This window comes from Pan troglodytes, chromosome 1, assembly GCF_028858775.2.
Source record: "Pan troglodytes isolate AG18354 chromosome 1, NHGRI_mPanTro3-v2.0_pri, whole genome shotgun sequence".
NCBI classification, from domain to species: Eukaryota; Metazoa; Chordata; class Mammalia; order Primates; family Hominidae; genus Pan; species Pan troglodytes.
This window is the reverse complement of record NC_072398.2, coordinates 41,944,381-41,966,293: the sequence shown is the minus strand read 5'-3', so window position 1 is coordinate 41,966,293 and position 21,913 is coordinate 41,944,381. Positions and strand designations below refer to the sequence as shown.

General features: G+C 38.9%; 1 protein-coding gene across 4 annotated transcripts in view; it reads left to right on the top strand.

Moving 5' to 3' along the window:
* C4BPA (complement component 4 binding protein alpha) overlaps positions 1-21,913 on the top strand; it is a 40,700-nt gene that overhangs the window by 15,360 nt on the left and 3,427 nt on the right. For 3 of the 4 annotated variants that reach the window (XM_514156.6, XM_009441396.5, XM_009441395.4), the window contains exons 5-10: positions 4,325-4,410; positions 4,578-4,769; positions 7,106-7,288; positions 11,963-12,157; positions 14,822-15,010; positions 21,504-21,674. In XM_514156.6, the coding sequence (XP_514156.3) occupies positions 4,325-4,410; positions 4,578-4,769; positions 7,106-7,288; positions 11,963-12,157; positions 14,822-15,010; positions 21,504-21,674 (1,016 nt within the window). The remainder of the gene's footprint in view (positions 1-4,324; positions 4,411-4,577; positions 4,770-7,105; positions 7,289-11,962; positions 12,158-14,821; positions 15,011-21,503; positions 21,675-21,913) is intronic. The other variant, XM_016937710.3, reaches the window with a different exon arrangement.

Here is a 21,913-nt window from a genome sequence, read left to right as displayed (position 1 = left end):
ATTCTTTTCCTAAAAGAGAATTCCCTTTGAGCTGAGTCATATCTCCCCTTTGATATTCTATAACTTAAATATTGAGATGTAAGGTAAGCTACTACAAACACATCTTATACAGTAGGGGAAGGAAAGGGGTAAAAAGAAACACAATTAATGTAATGTCCATTTATATTAAAATAAGAAAGAAATATTCACAACTTTTATGATCCTTGTTTATGCAACTGGTCATGTGGTTGTAGCAGATATTTATAATGACGTTTCTGTTACTTATTCCATATTCTCTTTGCCCTCAGCAAGCACTTCATCTGACGTTGGTTCCTTGCCCAATGGGGTCACCTAAACTTTTATTCTTGAATGGTCTGGGCCATCAGCAGTCCTGCCTGATTTGGGTTATTATAGTTTTTTGTTGATTTTAATTATAGGGCATTGGAGTGTAAGGGGGTGCACCCAGTATGTCTGGGTGCCCTGCATTCCAGACATACTCATCTTTACCATCACTGTGCAGAAGCAATCTAATTTTTCCCTTCATTATCAGGATTAGTCACACCAACCATCAGAGTGGACTCCTTCTTTGCCTTACCTTCACTTGCATGAGGGTCCAGAGTTGACAGGTCTCAACCTCCAAGCTTAATTTAGGGTTTTCAGGTAAAATACAGGATGCCCAGTTAAATTTGATTTTCGGGTAAGCAACAAATAATTTTAGTGTATGTTCCATGCAACATTTGGATCACACTTAAACTAAAAAAAGTGTTCATTGTTTACATGAAATTCACATTTAACTAGGCACCCTGTATTTGTATTTGCTAAATCTGGCAACTCTAATTTTTGGAACTCTTGCTGCGTCCCCCAGTAGAAGCATTCTTCCACTGAAGACTTCCAAACTGACTGGGCCAGGTGCAGTGGCTCACGCCTGTAATTCCAACACTTTGAGAGGTTGAGGTGGGAAGATCACCTGAGCCCAGGAGTTCAAGACCAGCCTGAGCAACATAGCGAAACCCATCTCTAAAGAATAAAAAAATTTAAAAAACAGAAAATAAAAGAAATAAAAAGACTTCTAGATTAATCAAGAATGTTACTTATTTTTATGTTTTAAAATTTACAGTTGTTTTATGGCGCATCATGATATACAATCAACTTTCATTAATATTTCAACAGGCACTGGAATGAAGGATTTTCTTTATTAGTAGTATATAGAGTTTGCTATATACACATCAGATTTACTTTCTTTTTTTGAGACAAGTTCTCCCTCTATCACACAGGCTGGAGTGCAGTGGTGCAGTCTTGGCTTACTGTAGCCTGGACTGCCCTGGCTCAAGCAATCCTCTTGCCTCAGCCTTCTGAGTAGCTAGGCCTACAGGCATGTGCCATGATGCCTGGCTAAAGTTCAAACTTTTGTAGAGATGAGGTCTTGTTATGTTGCTCATGCTTGTCTAGAACACCTGGGCTCAATGGATTCTCTTGCCCCGGTCTTCCAAACTGCTGAGATTACAGGCATGAGCCACTGTTCTCAGTCAGATCTACTTTCTTGATAAGTTGTTTTGAATATTTTATTATGCTTGTCTTTATATACCTTAAGCATGAAGATAGGAGTTAAAGTAAATTAATAATTTTATAATTATTTTAACCATTATAAAATAATTTAATGATAATTAGCATATTTTGATTATTTTTCTTGTCTCATATACTTCTGTTTTATTAAAATTGCTGCTACATACATATTTTGCTACATAAAGATTCATAGCTCTTCACTGAAAATCAAAATCTTTAACATATAAAGTACCCATTGTGTGTCATTTAATAATCTTGGTTCTGATGTCCAACTTATGGGATATTAAAATTATTATCTTTGGTTTTCTTTTGATTTGAATTTGCTTGGTATAATTTTATGCTGTCTTTTATTTTTAATCTGTCTGAAACACTTTTAGGTTTGTCTCCTGTATATAACAGAGCTGAATTTTCTCCAATTAAAAGCTGTTTTTCTTTCATTAGGAGTTTACATTTATTGATGTGAGTGATACTTATAGACTTGGTTTTGTCATATTATTTCATATTTTGTTATATATGTATGTGTATATTTATTTTCTATTAAAAATATATGGTGGTATTTCGGAAGGTTCAAAATTTGTTTCTAGTGGTGACCTATATACATTTTAATTTATATAATATCATTATTCCTCTTTATCTTTAGACAGTTTAAATTGGTTCCTTGTTATAAACAATAAACTTATCTTGTATTCTTCCCCCTCCTTCATCCCTTCTATCTTCCCTACCAGTAAATTTGTATCATTTGTATTATCTTAGTGTTTATTTTGTATTTAACATTAATGTGAAATATTCATATGTGTCTATGGTTGCTTTCACTCTAAACTTTGCAAATGATCAGGCAATAAGGGAATTTATTTTACCCTCTCTTCCCTGTCTCTATTTTTTCTTAGTTATACTATTTCAGTGCTGTCTGAGCATATAACATTTATATTTCCTTCAGTCACACTTAAAATCACATTTGTTTTTTCTTAGATCTGCATGTACAATATTTGCTACCATTTTTGTTTGTTTTGGCTAAAGTTGCCATTGTCATCTCTTGGTTGGCTGTAGTTTGTCCTATGGTGGTTTCCAAAAAAAAAGTCCCAAGTGAAAATTATTCTTTGAGTTCTTCCAAGTTCAGATAATATATCTGAGGCATTGATACCTAGAAGATAATGGGGCTTGATATAGTCCTTGGCTCATCCTTTCTTTTCTTGGATGTCTTATAGGTACTGCTGCACTATCTTTTGCTAGTGAATACTACTGATCTGAAATTTCTTCTCATATGGCTTGATCTTTGTTTGACTATCTAAATTATTTTTCTTTATCTTTGAAACCTAATACTTTCACTCTTAGTTGTTTTGGTAGAAATCACTTGGTTTAATTTTTTGCTACTATGTGATGTGCAATTTTAATATGTAGATTGACGTATTGTTTTATTTTAGTAACATTTACTTGAAATATATATATTTTTTGAGTCAAGGTCTCACTCCCTTTGCCCAGGCTGGAGTGCAGTGGCACGACCATGGCTCACTGCAGCCTCAACTTCCTGGGCTCAAGCAATCCTCCCACCTCAGCCTCTCAAGTAGCTGGGACTACAGGTGAGCACCACCATGCCCGGCTGATTTTTGTATTTTTAATAGAGATGGGGTTTTGTCATATTGGCCAGGCTGGTCTTGAACTCCTGGTCTCAAAGAATTCACCTGCCTCAGCCTCCCAAAGTACTCGTATTACAGGTGTAAGCCACCACACCTGGCCTGAAACAAATTTTTAAAAAGCTATTTTGTTCTACTTGGATTCCTTCTTTAGGTTATCCAATTAAGCCTATGTTGATTCTCTTTTGCTTGTTACCTATATCTATTAGTTTTCTCTTATCTTTTCCGTTTGTTTCATTTTTGTTGATTTTCTCATTTTTATCCTCTGTTTTCCTTATTGTGTATGGCTTCCATAAGGGAAAGTGAAAAGAATCAGAACTAAGATGCTGTTGGAACACTAAGGTGTTCCCATTGAAACAACCAGAAACAATATTTTGCACTTAGTCTCTGGGCTAGGTTGGAAAAACTACATTTTAAAGAAATTTTAAAGTAAAGAAATACTTAATTGTAGTTGTAGTTGAGATATATTTTCTTGAAGTTATTATTCAATAAATTCCACAGGATCTTAGATTGCTGAAGGTGACATTTACTTTAGTGTTCTATCACATTGTAGGTTTATTCCTTGATGATGCTACAATTTGATATCATTGATGATTATCAATATCCTTGATGATGCTACAATTTGTAATCATTCATATCTTTTGTTTTTTTCTGTTAGCATAAGATAGAGGGCAGGAAGACGAACTGAGGAAAGAGTAGGACATATCAAGAGCCGTAAAAATGGAAGTGGTGAACTGAAAGCTAATGATGTATGGGAATAAGACACCCACCTGGAAGTCAGAGGAAGCTTCAAGCCAAAGATGGGGAGATTGTGGACTCAGTAATGTAGCTGGTACTCTCACCCAGAGACAACCACAGAACACGCTGAAGCCAGCCTTTTATTGTTGTGCTTGAGCTCTGGATGAACTGCATTCCTGATCCCTAGTAGATGCTCAGTAACAGATTAAGGAATGAGGGTCCAAAGGAAAAAACACACGCATCTCATTGCAGTAATGAAATTTTACTGAATGGAGTGCTTAATGGGAAATGATATCCAAGAACATATGATTTCCTTATTTGAATATTGAGTAACAATTCTATTTGCTCAGACCTCTTTAATTTAATTTAGGGTAGGAGGAATTCCATTAAAATCTTTGATCTATCTTACTCAGATTTTTCTTAATTGGCTCAACCACTAGTCATTGTGAAGTCCAAGATAGAGGAGTTGGCTGGAGTCATCCTCTCCCACAATGTGAAAGTAAGTAAAGACTCTTCTGACTTGACTATCAATTTAAACTCTGTTAGGTAATAAAGTCCCTGTGCATCTTTACAGGTATGTGTACCTTCCATTAGAATTTGCATGAATTTTAGATTTATCATGATGCCTTCCCTGAGTATTTCTTTCTCTTCACTCACTTACCTCAGTTGTCAAGTGTAAGCCTCCTCCAGACATCAGGAATGGAAGGCACAGCGGTGAAGAAAATTTCTACGCATACGGCTTTTCTGTCACCTACAGCTGTGACCACCGCTTCTCACTCTTGGGCCATGCCTCCATTTCCTGCACTGTGGAGAATGAAACAATAGGTGTTTGGAGACCAAGCCCTCCTACCTGTGAAAGTAAGTCATAATGATGAATTCTGCATCAAAATGTTTGCTCTCTTTTGTTTAAAAGAGAAACAAAGGTAAATTTATTGGGGGGCAAATGGAAAATTCAAAGATAAACTAACTATTGCTCTGACGCAATCGTTTATTTGGCCACCTGATACTTATTGCATGTTGGTTTAGAATATAAAAGCCATAAAAATGGGAGTGGTGAACTGGGAGCTAACAGTATATGGGAACAAACAGCAACAACATCTCACTGGTTTGGTGAAGTAAAAGTTTATTCTCATTTATACTGAGTTTGTTCCATGTCCAGGAGACTCTCCAGGGCAGCCGTAGTCTGTGTTAGCTTAGCAACTAGCTCAGCAAGCCAGGTTGCTTTGATCTTATGGCACCTCCATTTCAAAATGTGCCTTCACAGTCTCTTCAGTAGACAAAGAGAGAAAGGCCAATTGTGTCCTGGCTAAGAGCTTTGGCCTGGAAGCAACCACATATCACTTTCCATTACAGCCTTTTGTCTCAAACTAGAGAGTAGCCTCAGAGGACTGGGGAATGTAGCCTTGGTCTGTTCAAGAAGCGGAACTGAAAATATAATTTGCACCTATAAGATGAAACACATATGCCTGTAGGGCAAGCAAAACCTAAGTGCCAGAAGGGCAACAGGACAAAGCAAGTGATAATTGAGTCAAAAGATATGTTAGTTAGTGTGCTAGTCTAAGGAATCTTACTTTATTACTAAGTTTACACAGTATTGCTTACTAACCCACCACAGGACACAATCAGACGAGGGGCACAAAAGAGCAGGATACTGCCAACAGTGCAAAATGCCTGGAGTTAGATCTGCAACAAGTGAAAGCGGCAATAGCTGAGGGCAGAAAAGTGGGCAGGGGCCAGGTTATGAAGGGCCTTGTGTTTCAGTCTCAGGCATTCAGAACAATCATGGAGGGGAGACTTTGAAAGGCTTTAACAAGGGGAATAAATGTGCTGCATTTTAGAAAGATAACTCTGGCTGTGGGACAACAACCTGAAGTGGGACAAAACTTAACTGACAGTCACCTGCTATGGCTTGAATGTGCATCTCCAAACTCATGATAAAACCTAAGACCCAATGTGATCGTTTTAACAGGTGGAACTTTTGGGGAAGTGATTAAGTCATGAGGGATCCACCCTCATGAATGGGATTAGTGCCCTTATAAAAGAGGTTGAAGGGAGAGCGCTAGTCTCTTTTGCCCTTCTGTCTTGTGAGGACAGAGCATTCATCCCTTCCCCCATGTGAGGACGCAGCAAGAAGGCACCATCTTGAAAGGTGAGAGCAAGCAGACATTGAATCTGATGGTGGCTAGATCTTGAGCTTCCCAGCCTCCAGAACTGTGAGAAATAAATTTCCATAATTTATAAACTAGTGAAAGTATTTTGTTATAGCAGCAGGAACAGACTAAGACAGCACCTCCAGCCAAAAACTGAAGGTGGCTTCAGCTGTAGCATGGCAGTGGGGCTGGACAGAAGTTAAGGGATTGTAGAGGAATTAAAGTAGCAGAATTGACAGGATTGGATGACTGCCAGGATGTGGGTGAGGGATGTGAGATAGGGGGTGGCTTGTTTTCTGCTTGTTGGGGCATGGGTCTCTGATCCCCTGGGCTGCCTCTGCACTATGTAATTACCATGGGCCACGGACCCATAACCAAAATCATCTGGGAAATTAGGCCATTATACTGAAAGTTTTGGGGGCTTTGGAAATATGTTTCTGCTGGGTTATGTATAACTGATTTTTATTGGTAGGGAAGTTGGAGGAGCTATCCACAGTCATCTCGAAGAAGGGCCAATGTAATGAAAACTCATTTTAAAAGCTGAAATTATATATTTTATATATATACACACACACATACATATATGTATATATAAATATGTATTATATCAAATATAAAAATATATAATATATAATACTATTGGTATAATGTTATATATTCTATAAGACTATATTATAGAATATATAAAATATATAATAAGTATCATTAACAAAATATAAATAATTTCAGCTTTTAAAAGCCTCAGTAAAATGAGTTTCCATTACATTGGTCTTTCTATGAGGTAATTGTGGATAACTTCTTCAACTTCTCCACCAATAAAAACTAGTACTGAAAGGATTACATATATATATATATTATATATACAGATATATATGTATGCGTTTGTGTATGTGTATTCACTTTAAAATGTTTCCCTTGTATCTACTTGACATGCACATTCATCAGGCATTTGTGTTGCACTTGTAACTGGATTAGCAGTGGCAGTAATATCCTTATTACCATCTATCTTTTAAAATCCACTTGTCTTTTCTCATGATTCTTTAGAAATCACCTGTGACAAGCCAGATGTTTCACATGGGGAAATGGTCTCTGGATTTGGACCCATCTATAATTACAAAGACACTATTGTGTTTAAGTGCCAAAAAGGTTTTGTTCTCAGAGGCAGCAGTGTAATTCATTGTGATGCTGATAGCAAATGGAATCCTTCTCCTCCTGCTTGTGAGCCCAGTAAGTATGGACTGTGACAGAATTTCAATGTTTGGCATCTAAAGGTACCCAGTACTGTTAATATGGGTATACTTGCATGCATAGGCCTACTATGAATTACAGTAAAAATTTACATCTAGATCAATAATTTCCTTTATTTTTTTCTTATTGGAAAGAAGAATGATTTTAATGCACTCTGCAAGGTCATATATTGTCACATAAAACTGCCACATACCACAAGACTGTGCACATTCCAACCTTAAAAGGAGGTGTTAACATTGTAGATACTATGGATTTGTATACTTATTTCAATAATTTTATGGAATTTGATAGAAAATTGTCTTATTCTGACAAAATCATTATATTATTATAATTACTTTGAAAGACAAATAATAAATTGTCCTGAGGAAAAATGCCTTTTATAACTTGTACAAAAGTATTGTGTGAACTGGTTATGATTCCAACACTCTGAAGTTATAAACTCATGTGGATTATTAAAAATAATGACAATAGTAATAATGATAACTTGGCACTAGACTAGGTGCATAACAAGGATTAACTCGACAAATCCTCCCAACAATTGTGGGCACTATGATTATCCTTATGTTACAGATGAGAAACTGTTCACAGAGGTTAAAAGACTTGCTCAAGGTTATACAACTGGTAAGAGAAGGAAGCCACTGATGCCTTGTGCTCTAAGTTTTGCCCTCACGAAATGTAAAGAACTTCTGGGGATTTCTGGAACAGTGGTGGAGGAGTTTGGGGAAACCTCTCTCCTGAAGAGGTATCCACCAAGCTGGTCAAAATTAGCAAAGAAAACCATTCAAGGTCTCTGGAGAGTGATCAAAGGGATTGCAACAAACCGAGAAGCATTTATTCAGCAAAAATATGGAGACTTGATAGGAACAGTGGGAGGACATGGCATTAGAACTAGGGGCTGCAACAGCTGTACCTTGCAGGACGATGTTTTCTGTGGGCTCATCCCACAAGTGGCAATTCCCATCTTCTCCAGTTCCCTAGGGTAAAAAAGTTATTTGGGGTGGATTTGGCAGCCAGTGAAAATTATATGACAGTATTTTTCAAAGATCCATGCTGTGGAAGTCGAATATTGAATCGGTGGCAGCAAACATGCATCAGTGTCTGTTCCTTCACCCCTAACTCCGATTATATGGGGAGGATCTAAGTGGGGCAGCTGGTAAGAAGTCAGTCCCCCCTTTTTCATGGCTCTATGTTGCACGAGAACTATTCCAGTTGGCTCAGCAGCCAAGTGGCATCTCCCATCTTCCCCAGCTTCCTAGAATGGAAGAACTATTATGGGTAGGTTGACAGCTATGAATATTGGCAGTTATTATTCTCTCCAGCTCTGTGCTGTGGAATATGTGTACTTGGTGGTGGGCGCAGCTGGGTGGCAGTGCCAGTTCCTACTTCCCCCTTTTCTCTTCTCACAGCTCCTACACCATAAGAAGAACTCTAGTGCAGTGCCTGGGAAAGAATGAGTTTTCTAATTTCCCCCAGCTCCTGATCTATAGGACAGACATTCTTCCAGGGCAGATTTGGAGCAAGCTTCAAAGACTGTAAACACTCTGCCCCTTTCAAGGAACTTTAATTGGATTAGACTGTGAAGCATATTATGCCCCAGGGAGTTGCTGAAAAAAGTAGAACAATCAGATAAAAATTGCTGGCGGCCAATGGTTGTATGTAATACCAACAGAGGTAGATCACCCAAAGTCTCAATGAGAAAGAGACAGTCAAAGAGAAAACCACAGTTATCTCTGGCAGTTAAAAAGACTGTGTACATGCCCAAGTCTGTGCTGTCTGAGGCATGCTGTTAGATGTTGCACACTTTGAAGGAAACAGACTTAACTGAACTAGTCCAATTATGTCACTAAACAAACAAGAAAATGAGGAAACAACAACAGATCCCAAAGGTGGTAAGGGAGAATCAATATCCAAAGTTGCTGCAATGTATTATCTAACTTGTCCTGTTTTCAAAAAAAAAAAAGTGTCAGATGTGCAAAGAAACAGGAAAGAGTGACCCATGTAAAGGGAAAAAGCCAACAATAGAAACTGTTTTTGAGGGAGCCCAGAGAATGGACTTAGCAGAAAAGTTCAAAGAATCACAAAGCAGCTATTATAAATATGTCCCAAGAACTAAAGGAAACATTATTTAAAGAATTAAGTAAATGTATTATGACAGTTTTATCAAATAGAAAATATTGATAAAGATAGAAATTATTTTAAAAAGAAAATGGAAATTCTAGAGTTGAAAAACACAGTAAGTAAAATGAAAAATTCAAAAGAGGAACTCAACAGTAGATTTGAGTTGGAAAAAGAATCAGTGAATTTGAAGATAAATTGAGATTATGCAATTTGAAGCACAGAGATGAAAAGAATGAGGAAAAATAAACAGCATCAGAGAAATGTAGGACACCATTAAGTGTACCAACATATGTATAATGAGAGTCCCAGAAAGATGAGAGAAAGAGAAAGGAGATAAAAACCTATACAAAGGAAAAATGGCTGAAAATATCACAAATTTGACCAAAAAAAAAAAACCCAAACAAAAGAACAAAACAACGCATTAATCTACATATCCAAGAAGCTTGTTGAACTCAAGTAGGATATTGCAAAAAGATCTAGACCTCGAGACATTATAATCAAAATGTTGAAAACCAAGAATGAAGAGAAAATCTTGAAAGCAGCAAGAGAAGAGCAACACATCATGTACAATGTAATGCCAGTAAGATTAACAGCTGATTCCTTATCAGAAAGAATGGAGGCTAGAAAGCAGCTAGATGACACATTCAAAGTGCAGAAAGATAAAAACCTCAACCAAGAATCCAACAACATATTTTGCACTTACATATATTACAAACTGCATAATATATTTTTATAATTATTGTTTTATATAATTTCATGTTTCATGTCTTTTATAGTAGCTGAGAGAAGAAAGGAGGGCAAGTATATATTTAGAGAGTTTATTATGTTAATCTTCTTATTCTTCATTTCTGGCTCTCTTTATTTCTTCCTGTAGATTCAAGTTACCATCTGGTGTCATTTCTCTACTATAATACAGCTTTGTTCCCTCCTACCTTTCTTGTGATGTTATTGTCAAATATATTGCATTTCTGTATGTTATAGGCTTAATAATGCAATTATATACATATTGTTTTATGCAATTGCTGTTTAAATCAGCTAAGAGAAGGAAGGAGTAGTAATATATATTATATTGTGTTTCAAATTACTGACATAATGACCTCTGCTGATGCTCATTATTTTACTGTGTGGATTCAAATTACCATCTGGTGTCAATTGCTTTCAGTCTGAACAATTTCCTTTAGCATTTCTTGTAAGGATAGCCTTCTAGTAACAATCAGATACCACTTCACATCCAGCAGAATGGCTGTAATAAAAAAGATAGACAATAACAAATGTTGGTGAGGATGTGGAAAAATTAGAACTCTCATACACTGCTAATAGGAATGTAAATTGGTGCGACCATTTTGGAAAAGAGTTTTTGCAGTCCTGCTGAAGTTTAACTATGGAGTTACCATATGACTCTAATTACCCTCCTGGGTATCTACCCAAGATAAATGAAAACATATGTCCACACACAAAAATTTTACATGAAGATTCATAGCAGCATTATTCATAATAGCCAAACAACCCAAATGCCCATCAACTGAATAATAAATAAACAAAAAGTGGTTTATCCATAAAATAGATTATATCATTGGGCAATAAAAATGAAAAATAAAAAGTACTAATGTATGCTACAACATGGATGAACCTTGAAAATATTATGCTAACTGAAATAAGCCAGTCACAAAAAGTACATGTATTGTATGATTCCATTTATTTAAAATGCTCAGATTAGGCAAATCCATAAAGAAAAAAATAGATTAGTGGTTGTCAGGACCTAGGGGGAGGTGGAAATAGGGAGTGACTGATAATGAATATGAGGTTTCTTCTTGGGTTGATAAAAATATTCTGAAATTAGTTAATGGTGATGGTTGCACAACTCTGTATATACTAAAAACCATTGAATTGCACATTCTAAATGGGTGAATTTATTTGTTGTGACTTTAATCTGAATAATGCTGTTAAAAAAGAACTTTTATATTCCATTTCAAATGTCTGAAGATAAAATGTAATAATCATCCAACGTGGTAGATGTTTGCATTATATTTCCATATCATATGAATCAGTAGCATTGGGAAAGAGAGAAGAGGACAAGATCCAAGGCCCAGGCTCAAAAAATGTTTGGAGCTTGGTTTTTTTCTTGCCAAGTCATTCCTAGTATCATCTGGATGAGGGGAACGGCTCCTGTTTATTTTCCCCAATCAATCAGTAAACATAGTTAGATTTGTTTGTGACAGTTTTCCTGCCATGCTTCAGTTCAGAAACTAAAATCTCTGAAGTGTAAAGAAGAGGAATGAGAATTAATATTATTATACTTGGCACAGCACATGGAAACCACTTGGGAGTGCCCTTAGTGAACAGCCTTTCTGGAGGTGTGCACATTTGAGCTAACGTCCATGTGTGTTTTCTGATGTGGTTGATACATCAGGCCTTGCAGGCTGGTTCCAGGCTGAATGAACGTATGACCCCCTTTGATAGGACAGGCTTATTGACTGCTGTGGCAGCCCTAGTAATAGTGTCCTTTTGTTCTTCTTCTTCTTCTTTCATGAGTAGATAGTTGTACTAATTTACCAGACATTCCACATGCTTCCTGGGAAACATATCCTAGGCCGACAAAAGAGGATGTGTATGTTGTTGGGACTCTGTTAAGGTACCGCTGTCATCCTGGCTACAAACCTACTACAGATGAGCCTATGACTGTGATTTGTCAGAAAAATTTGAGATGGACCCCATACCAAGGATGTGAGGGTGAGTTTTTGTTTTTTAATATTTTTGTATATTAAATGTCCAGTATGTGCTAGGATTCTCTACCTTAAATGAATATAATTTTATCCCTCACAACAAGTTTAGAATTAAGTTAATTCAACAGATTAGTAAACTGTTAGTGCCAGAAGGGGACCATAAACATGTTACAGTTTGAGGCACTGAGAAATTGTAACCTTTCCTTATCCCAGTTCAGAATCAAATGAGAAGTAGACACAGAAGTCAAACATTATGCAGATTATGTATTAGTTTTCTTACTGGTAAAACTAGAATGGAGAATACAGCTCAACTATTGTCAGAGTCAGGCTTCCTTCATAGCCCTTACCTCCCCAGTATGGGCTTTGGGGTGTTTGGCAGAAGACAAGTTTGTGAAACAGTCATGAGCGTAACCAGCTGCAGGGTGACTTGTGTCTCATGTCTCTTGAGCCATGAGATGGCAGGGCTTCCTGATCTGCCTCTAGAAGACAAATCCTGACTCGTGACTGAGTATTCTCACTTCGTAAGGATAGAAAGGAGACTTCCTCCAGTTTCTCTGGTAGGAGACGCACCTCTTTTATTTGTGGAAATGAGTGAGGGACTGAACGACAAGTGGATACTATTTTATGAGCCTCAGTGGAACAGACAAGAGAGGAAGAAAATGCTTTCTTCTATCCATCTATCAGAACCTTGCCACTTTAGAGGTGAAGACACTGAGGCCAAGAATACAGGGAATTTTATGCTGCATATCAGAATTTCAACAATCTGTGAAATGCATAAATAATGAAAAGTGGTAGTTTAGATCAACCTGTCAGAAGATTACTTATTTCATATTAAGACTTAACAAAGTTTAATTGCAGTTATTCAGACTCATTTTGGGGAAATAGAATAAAAGATTTTAATAAAAGGACTGAATTAAAAATATACTTAATAAAACTTACCGCCATTACTTAAATAACAAAAAGTATTGCTTATAAATGTTTAAAAACCTCCTTTATAGTTGTATTTAGGCTAGGTGCGGTGGCTCCTACCTATAATCCCAGTACTTTGGGAGGCTGAGGCGGGAGGATTGCTTGAGCCCACGAGTTTGAGACCAGCCTGGGCAATAGAGTGAGACCCTTGTCTCTACAAATAATTTTAAAAATTAGCGGGATGTGGTGGCACACGTCTGTAATCCCAGCTACTCAGGACGCTGAGGTAGGAGGATAACTTGAGGCTAAGAGGCCAAAGCTGCAGTGAGCCGAGATCATGCCACTGCATTCCAGCCTGGATGACAGAGCAGGACCCAGTTGGTTACATTTATTTGATCCCCTATGGTCTTATTGATTTAATTATTTAATAAAGAATATTTTTAACCATTTTAAAAGCAGGAGTGAAGTAGTATTTATCCAAGTTATGAAACCTGATCAAATGTGAATTTAGACTCATGACTTACATATTTAAAAGTATTTTCTGCACTGCAAAGCATTTCATAAATATTATTGTTGTTATAATATCCAAACCACATGATTGCTGAATATTTTTATTATAATTCCTAAACAAATGAGCACTGGAAGTGTTTGAGTATGTCCAAAAGACCCCATTTTAATACTGGTTGAGTTACTGACATGGAGAATGTAATATTTTATTCTGTTTTGATGTTTTCTCTTACATCAGACAATAGCAAGTTTTTTCTTAAAGTATTTCTACTAATGAATAAAAAAATATGTCCCTATAGCAGCTCTTACTGTACTAAAAAATTAAAGAATTTGGCCAGATGTGGTGGCTCACATCTGTGACCCCAGCACTTTGGGAGGCCGAGGTGGGGGGACCACTTGAGGCTAGGAGTTTGAGATCAGCCTGGGTAACATAGTGAGACCCCTTGTCTACCAAAAAATTAAAAACTTAGTGGGTGTGGTGGCACACACCTGTAGTCCCAGCTACTCAGGAGGCTTAGGTGGGAGAATTGCTTGAGCCCAGGAGTTTGAGACTGTAGTGAGCCATAATTGTGCCCTGTACTCCAGCCTAAGTGATAAAGCAAGATCTTGCCATTTAAATGGCTATTTCTCTCAAACTTTGCATCAAAAAAGAAAAATCCTTGAAATAAGCAGTAATTTAAATTTTTTCGTATGCTTTAGCTCTTAGGTGGATATAAACTTTTGAAAACTTTCTTCTTCCTTGTGACTTGAGAAGTATAAGTTAATAGAGAGTTTAATAATGAAGCCATAAGTAAATGGATGTTGCTTGTCATTGCCCTTGAATAATTTTGAAAATTTACATTTTCATGTTGGTTAAATTTTTTAAAATATTTTTTATTTTTTAGAGACAAGGTCTCACTCTGTTGCCCAGGCTGGTCTCAAACTCCTGGGCTCAAGCAATCCTCCCATTTTGAACTCCCAAAGCACTGGGATTATAGGCATGAGCTACCACACCTGGCTCTTCATATAAGTTTAATCCAACTTTTCATTTTGGAGGCTCCTAATGAAATGCTTAGTTGGAAGGAAATAACTGGATTAGAGGACTTTAGCAAATAAGGGGGGAAAGAGCAGACTTGGAGTGTCTTGGGTCTCCCTTTCTGTTTCCCCAATCTCTCTTCAGTGGTGAGATCGTCCAAAGATGGAAATGAGGTTGTTAGCCATAGAAGCTTCCTCATGGTGATTTTACTAACCATGCACCTCACATTTTATTTTTCAGCGTTATGTTGCCCTGAACCAACGCTAAATAATGGTGAAATCACTCAACACAGGAAAAGTCGTCCTGCCAATCACTGTGTTTATTTCTATGGAGATGAGATTTCATTTTCATGTCATGAGACCAGTAGGTTTTCAGCTATATGCCAAGGAGATGGCACGTGGAGTCCCCGAACACCATCATGTGGAGACAGTAAGAGTTCATAGAATTATCTTATTCTGGGAGTTTCTTCATATCAGTGTGATGGAGATTATTAAGAGAAGGTTTAAAATTAGGTAAAAAAATTCATATACCTTGCATGATTCTTGGAATGGGTCCAACTTTCTCCTTCTTCCTCATTGTGTGTTCCCTTTCTTTTGGCCTCTTCAGTTTCCTCTTTTCTGAATCAGTGAAAATAGACAACATGTAATAGATAAGCTGGACTTTTCAAGTAATGTGTTTTTGTTTCTTTGTATTATTCTCTTTCTTCCCTTATTTCTGGTCCATATGTCTCAATCTGCAGAAGAAGAACTGTCGAAATCTATTGAATCTGCCTTTCTGAACTTGTTTCCTTCTTCTTCCTCAAACAGCAGCCTTCTGTTACCTCTGAGCCCTCCAGTCAGACCATCACCCAGTGTAGAATGCCTCCTTCTGCTTCTCCAAAAGGCTCAAGTGGGCCAGGCATGGTGGCTCACACCTGTAATCCCAGCACTTTGGGAGGCTGAGGTGGGGAGATCACCTGAGGTCAGGAGTTCAAGACTAGCCTGGCCAATATGGCGAAACCTGGTCTCTGTTAAAAATACAAAAAATTAGCCGGGCATGGTGGCGTGGGCCTGTAGTCCCAGCTACTCAGGAGGCTGAGGCAGGAGAATCACTTGAACTCGGGAGGCGGAGGTTGCAGTCAGCCGAGATCACGCCACTGCATTCCAGCCTGGGCTACAGAGCGAGAATTTGTCCCAAAAAGAAAAAAAAAAAGGCTCAAGTGTTAACGCATTCCACCCTCCTCCCTTTGTGTTTGATATCTCTATCTAGCAATGGCGAGGGCTCATTACCCCTATTAGGAGCCCAAAGTGATCAGGCATTAGTTGCAGCTTATCCATCAATAGGAAAATTCCTATCTCCCACTTGTAGAAATGTTCCCACTTTGCCAACCAGGTCTTTTAAACCTGCAGGTCCCAGAGCTTCAGAGATGTGAAGCACAAATTTCCCAAGTAGGTCACTTAGAGTGGTAGCCAATGGGGCCACTCATGCTTCCATCTCCTGGTTCCTGGACCCATGCATTTATTTTACTGGGGACCCAGAGCCATATAAAAGTCGATATGATTCAAAATAAATACAGCATTTTGGAAGATAGTATCCCATCACTGTCAAGCATTGCCTCCCAGCTGGCACTTCAACTGTGCCTTTAATAGGCCATTCAGTGTTTTCACAGGTTGGCAGGTTCTGAATGATGCAGTATGTGATTTGAGTAGTGGATTCCGTGAGCATGGTCCCAACAACACACCTTCTTTGCTGTGAGTGAGTTTTCTAGTTGGATGTAGTGGATCCTGTGCCAATGCCAATTGTTCAGACACTCTATAACCCTTAAGATGATCGTGCTGACTGAGGTTCTGCAAGGAAGAAAGGCAATCCCATGCCTGCAATATTTGTCTAGTTCTATCAGAATACACTTCTCTTCCTTTCATGGTAGAAGAGGTCCAATGTAGTCAACTTGCTAGGAAGTGGCTTTTTGGTTGCCTCAAGTGATGGTATCATACTAGGGACTTAGCATTGTTGTTGGCAGGTTGGAGATTCAGTGACAACAGTGAGCCTTGGTGAGTGGGAGCCCATGCTGTTGGGCCCATGCTTGTCTTCCATGCATGCCACCACAACCACTCTGCTCCTCTTCCTCTTGTGCCAGCACCCATGAGGCCAATAACAGAGAATGGCTTACTTCAACTGGCTGAGACTTTTTTTTTACTTGGTTGTTTAATACCTTTTCTACTGGGGATGCTTTGGTGTTAACACACAAAATAAAGATCTTCACACTTCCTGCCCACTCTCATATGTCCACTTACCTGCTCCTACCCCAGATCTCTTTGTGCCCAATCTTCCAATCTTTCTTCTTACAGGACTAGGACCTTGACCAGACAAGCCATTCATTCCACACCCTGAATCCTAATTTAGCCTATCCTTAGGCCACTTTCTTTGGGTGCACCATCTATAGCACTTCCTTTCAGGAAGATTACCCCTTACAAATTGTCTTTCAGGACTGACCTTGATTGGGCTGTAATGCAGCTTCCATTCATTTTAGCTTGTACACACCAAAGGAGTGAAGGGCATGCCATTTCAAAATATGCTGAATTGGTATGTTGAATATTTCAAGTGGAAAACATTAGAGGAATTGGAGTTTCAGAAAGGGCTAGCTGTCCTGTCTCTTTTTGCATGCACGAGCCATAAAGATTGCTCTGGGAACAGTACCCTCCCCCTACTAGAGCAAGAAAATCGCCCTCATCACCAGAGACTGGGAATTAGGGGCTGCAGTGGACCTGAATACTAAACTTCCCAAAGTAGTTTTTATCTTCCACTAGTTTTACAGCCCTTCCCTATACATCTCTTAGTGACTCTCCTAGAAATTTATTGCTCCTAGCCAAATCCTCTTTTTCCTGTCATTTCTTCTTAAATTTATTGTTCTTTGTTTACAAAGTATAAAATATCTTGCTTTGGCCACTTCTTCAGACTTTACCCTCTTGGGAAGATCCCCATGTATGTATAAAATTTGTGTACTTTTCCCTTGTTAATCTACCTAGTGTCAATTTGATTTCTAGATCCAGCTGAAGAGCCCACATAAGAGCTAAGGGGATTAGGGGTGGAGGTGATCTCTCACTTCTCTACAACACATACTGTGAACCCAAAATGTCTGAGACAGGTCTCAATCAATTTAGAAAATTTATGTTGCTAAGGTTAAGGACGTGCCTGCGACAGCCTCAGGAGGTCCTGATGACATGTGGCCAAGGTGGTCGGGGTACAGCTTGCTTTTATACATTTTAGGGAGACATAATACATGTAAGATTTATACTGGTTTGATCTGGAAGGGTGGGAGAACTCAAAGTGGTGTCGGGGAAGGAGGAGTGGGGCTGGGCTTCCGGATCATAGGTAGATTTTCTGATTGGTAATTGGTTGAATTATTATCAGAAGAAAGGAATATCTGGTTTATGATAAGGGGTTGTGGAGATATGTTTTGTTTTGTTTTGTTTTGTTTTGAGACAGAGTTTCTCCCTGTTGCCTAAGCTGGAGTGCAGTGGTGCGATCTCGGCTCATGGCAACCTCCACCTCCTGGGTTCAAGAGATTCTTGTGCCTCAGCCTCCCGAGTAGCTGGGATTACAGGCACATGCCACTGGGCCCAGCTAATTTTTGTATTTTTAGTAGAGACAGCGTTTCACCATGTTGGCCAGGCTGGTCTTGAACTCCTGACCTGAAGTGATCCGCCCACCTCGGCCTCCTGAAGTGCTGGGGTTACAGGCATGAACCACCGCACTGAGCCATAAATGTTTCTTATTAGATTTAAGATCTGTGTTGGTGTTAATGTTGGAGGGGTATAATGGGGAATGTCCAACCCTCTCTTCCAACATGGCCTGAACAAGATGTTCAGGTTAACTCTGGAATGCCTTGGCCGAGAGGAAGGGTCCATTCAGATGGTTGGGGGACCTTAGAAGTGTATTTTTGGTTTACAATACCAAAAATATTTATCTGTGAACCACGCTCAGAGTTTTCCCCATCCGGACAGTTTGGTTATACTGGATAACTGGTATAGCCACAACTGTGAGCTAAAGAAGAGGCACTCCTGCCATAGTGGCTGGGCACAGGTAGGAATTGGGTTTTCTGTTTGTGCAGCTTGCCTGTGCCACCTTTTACTGCCCATGCTCAATCCCAGATGCTCTACTTCCATCTTATAATGAATGGTTGCCTGCTTATAACCTGATGGGTCTGACAGACTTGGCTCATGATGGGTGATTCTGGCTGCATGATCACTTGATGACCCAATGTTGGGAGCTTTCTCTATCAGGACCTGGTAACATGCCAAGAGTTATATTTCAGAAAGCATACAGTCCTCTACTGCAGTGCATGGCCTTGCTTCAGGATCTCAAGGATCTATGGTGTAACTGTCCTGTTGACATTTACATCTTTTCCTACTACAACCACCTTCAAATACACTAGGCTCTACTGGGTCCTAAGGCTCAAGCAACAGGATAATTTCACTGCAGACTAGACCTGCTGTTGAGCACTTTCCTAACATGGGCCCCGCTCAAACCTGGCAATCATTTGTCCCCTCTAGCCTATGGGTTGGAGCAGTAACCCCAGTATGAATTATGCTGCCTCTAGAATCTGAAAAGTCCTATTTAGGTGCTGTACTGCATTCTTCAGAGTGGGATGTGCAATTTGCAATAATTTGACTTTAGTTTGGATGGGATATCTTAGTGTTCCCTGAACCTTGGACCTTTGAAAATTTTATTGATGTGGCAAACACCTGACTCTATTTTTTATTATATTTTTTACTTTGGAGCATCATCATGCTAATACCTCTTGCTTATCTGGGGGAATTAACATGATGCCATTGATATATTGGATCAATGTCATGTTCTGTGGATATCCAGACAGTCAAGATATATTCAGACTCTATTATGACATGGGCAAGAGGGTTATCATAGCCCAAAACCTGCAAATGTACACTCCTGACACCTTCCATGTATATGCAAACTGTTTCTGCTAGGAAAGGAAAGAAGGGCCTCTGCTGAATCAGTGACCTCGTTTACTTGAAGCCACATTAATCTGCCCTAGCAAAGATACCACATCTGGTACAATGGCTGCAATAGGAACTAAAATGTGGTGTCTTTTTTTCAGTGGTATACTGTAGTTCTTCAGAATCCTTCTAATTTTTGTAGTAGACAGATAAGAATTTAATGGAAATATCACAGGGATGACCACTCCCATGTCTTTAGCTATTTGAACGGCACTAATTTTCATGTTCCTCTCCCACCCCTGGGAGATATTGTGGTGGTGTTTTTTTCTTTAAATTTACTTTATTTGCCTTGGGGAGAGGGTGAGATGGGTGGACAGTATCAATTGCTTTCACTTGGTCTTCCTGCATAAGATGGCTCTTACCCCGCAGGTCAAGAACCCAATATAGGGGCTGGGCCAACTACCAATTTTGTCTATTCTGACTATACTTTCAAGGATAAGGTAAATGACCACAAACTGGTCTAATAGGAGAGCCATAATGGTTCCAGGTATCAATGTCAACTCAAGCCCTATGTGCAATAATTTTTGAATTATTGTACCTCTTTTATCAGTGCAGTTACCTACGTAAATAAACATAGGTCCTCTTGGAGGACTGGCAGATTCATTACTGTGCAAACCTTCCAAGATTTTGTAGCATCTTCACTCCTGGCAATTGGCTTCATCTTCAATTAATGATTACCAGGCTGGAAAACTGTCCTAGGTTTATATATTGGGCAAAGGATTGTGACTGTTTATTGGGCCAAATGCTGTTGGTCCCTTGATCATCCATCCTTAATTTCTTTTGATGGTACAAATAAAGTGTATATTGTTGTTGGCTGCTCATCTGTTTTCACCCCTAAGAATGCTATGGTTTAATCTTCATAACTCTCAGGCACCCCTGGTTGCCTCTCTGACCTTGCAATTCATTATAATGGTTGCATTTATTTAGCTTCTGAGGCATATGAGCAGCTTTCTGACTGCTATGGCTATCAGTGAACCTTTTTCATTAATGACCTTTTTTGTCATCAGCTCCAGCATTTGATGCTGGTTCTCCTCTTTTCAGGGAATTCCTTATAGCTTTGGTAAATATTGTTCCCTCTAGGACTTCCCATGTGGCATAACTACCTGGTGCGTTTTTCAGTGTACACAAATGTCCACTCCAGCATGCTCACTTCCCTGAGTCATTTAATCCCTTCTTATACCATCTGCCATGGCAATCCCAGCATTTCAGTCTGACTTATTGTGGGCCATCAGCTTTTCCATGCTTCCAGGAGCATCTTTTTATAGTACTTATAACTGCCATAGTCCACTGGTATAGTACTTTGTCCGACATTCCTGCTGCTCTGCTTTTTTTTTTTTTAACTTTCTCATGCAGTGTTTGTGGACCTGATAGTGTTCCCTTTCAGAGAAGTGCTCTGCACCATGTCCTCTTGACTATTTCAATGTTCAAGTCACCATATTCATTTATCCAATGAGCTCTTTTCTATAGTTTTTTAAAATGCAATATGTTCTTCTTGGGCATGGATGGACAGTATCGATTGGGGAGCAATGACTCAGATTGTGGATGATATAACATCCTTACAATTTCTCACAGATGCAAATCTCTGCATTTAGCCTGAAAGTGACTAAGTGTACTATGAGTATGATATGACCTAAGGCTGAATTCAGCCTTCATGCCAAAATGGTTCCTAAACAATGGAAAGTTGAGTGAACTTGTCAATAAGACGAAGGAAAACCTAAGGGCTATATCTCTAGCCTTTCTATGGTTGCCCAGCTTGAGGCTTACAGGAGGAGAGCAGAAGTGTCTGGGTTTGGCTACGTGCTCTTACAGGCAGCGAGGATAGAAGGACAGAATGAAGCCTCCTACAAACTACACATATTCTGCAATGTGCTACTTTATACACTTTACAAGCTAATGATCTCTCACTTTTCTGTCTCTCCCTCAAGTTTGCAATTTTCATCCTAAAATTGCCCATGGGCATTATAAACAATCTAGTTCATACAGCTTTTTCAAAGAAGAGATTACATATGAATGTGATAAAGGCTACATTCTGGTCGGACAGGCAAAACTCTCCTGCAGTTATTCACGCTGGTCAGCTCCAGCCCCTCAATGTAAAGGTAACTCCAGCTTCCTTTTCAGCTCAAGATTAAGTGGGTGGACATGTCCTGAGAGCACTGAGAGCTAAGTTTCTTCCCTGTCAGAGGCAGCATGAAAACATTTGATTTGATTTATATTAAATAATCAATATATGCAAATGGTACCCAATGCAAAAACTACAAAGGGCACACACAAACATTAATGTCCTCCATTTCTTTCTGCCAATCACAAAATTCAGCCTTCTTGGGGCAGCCCATAC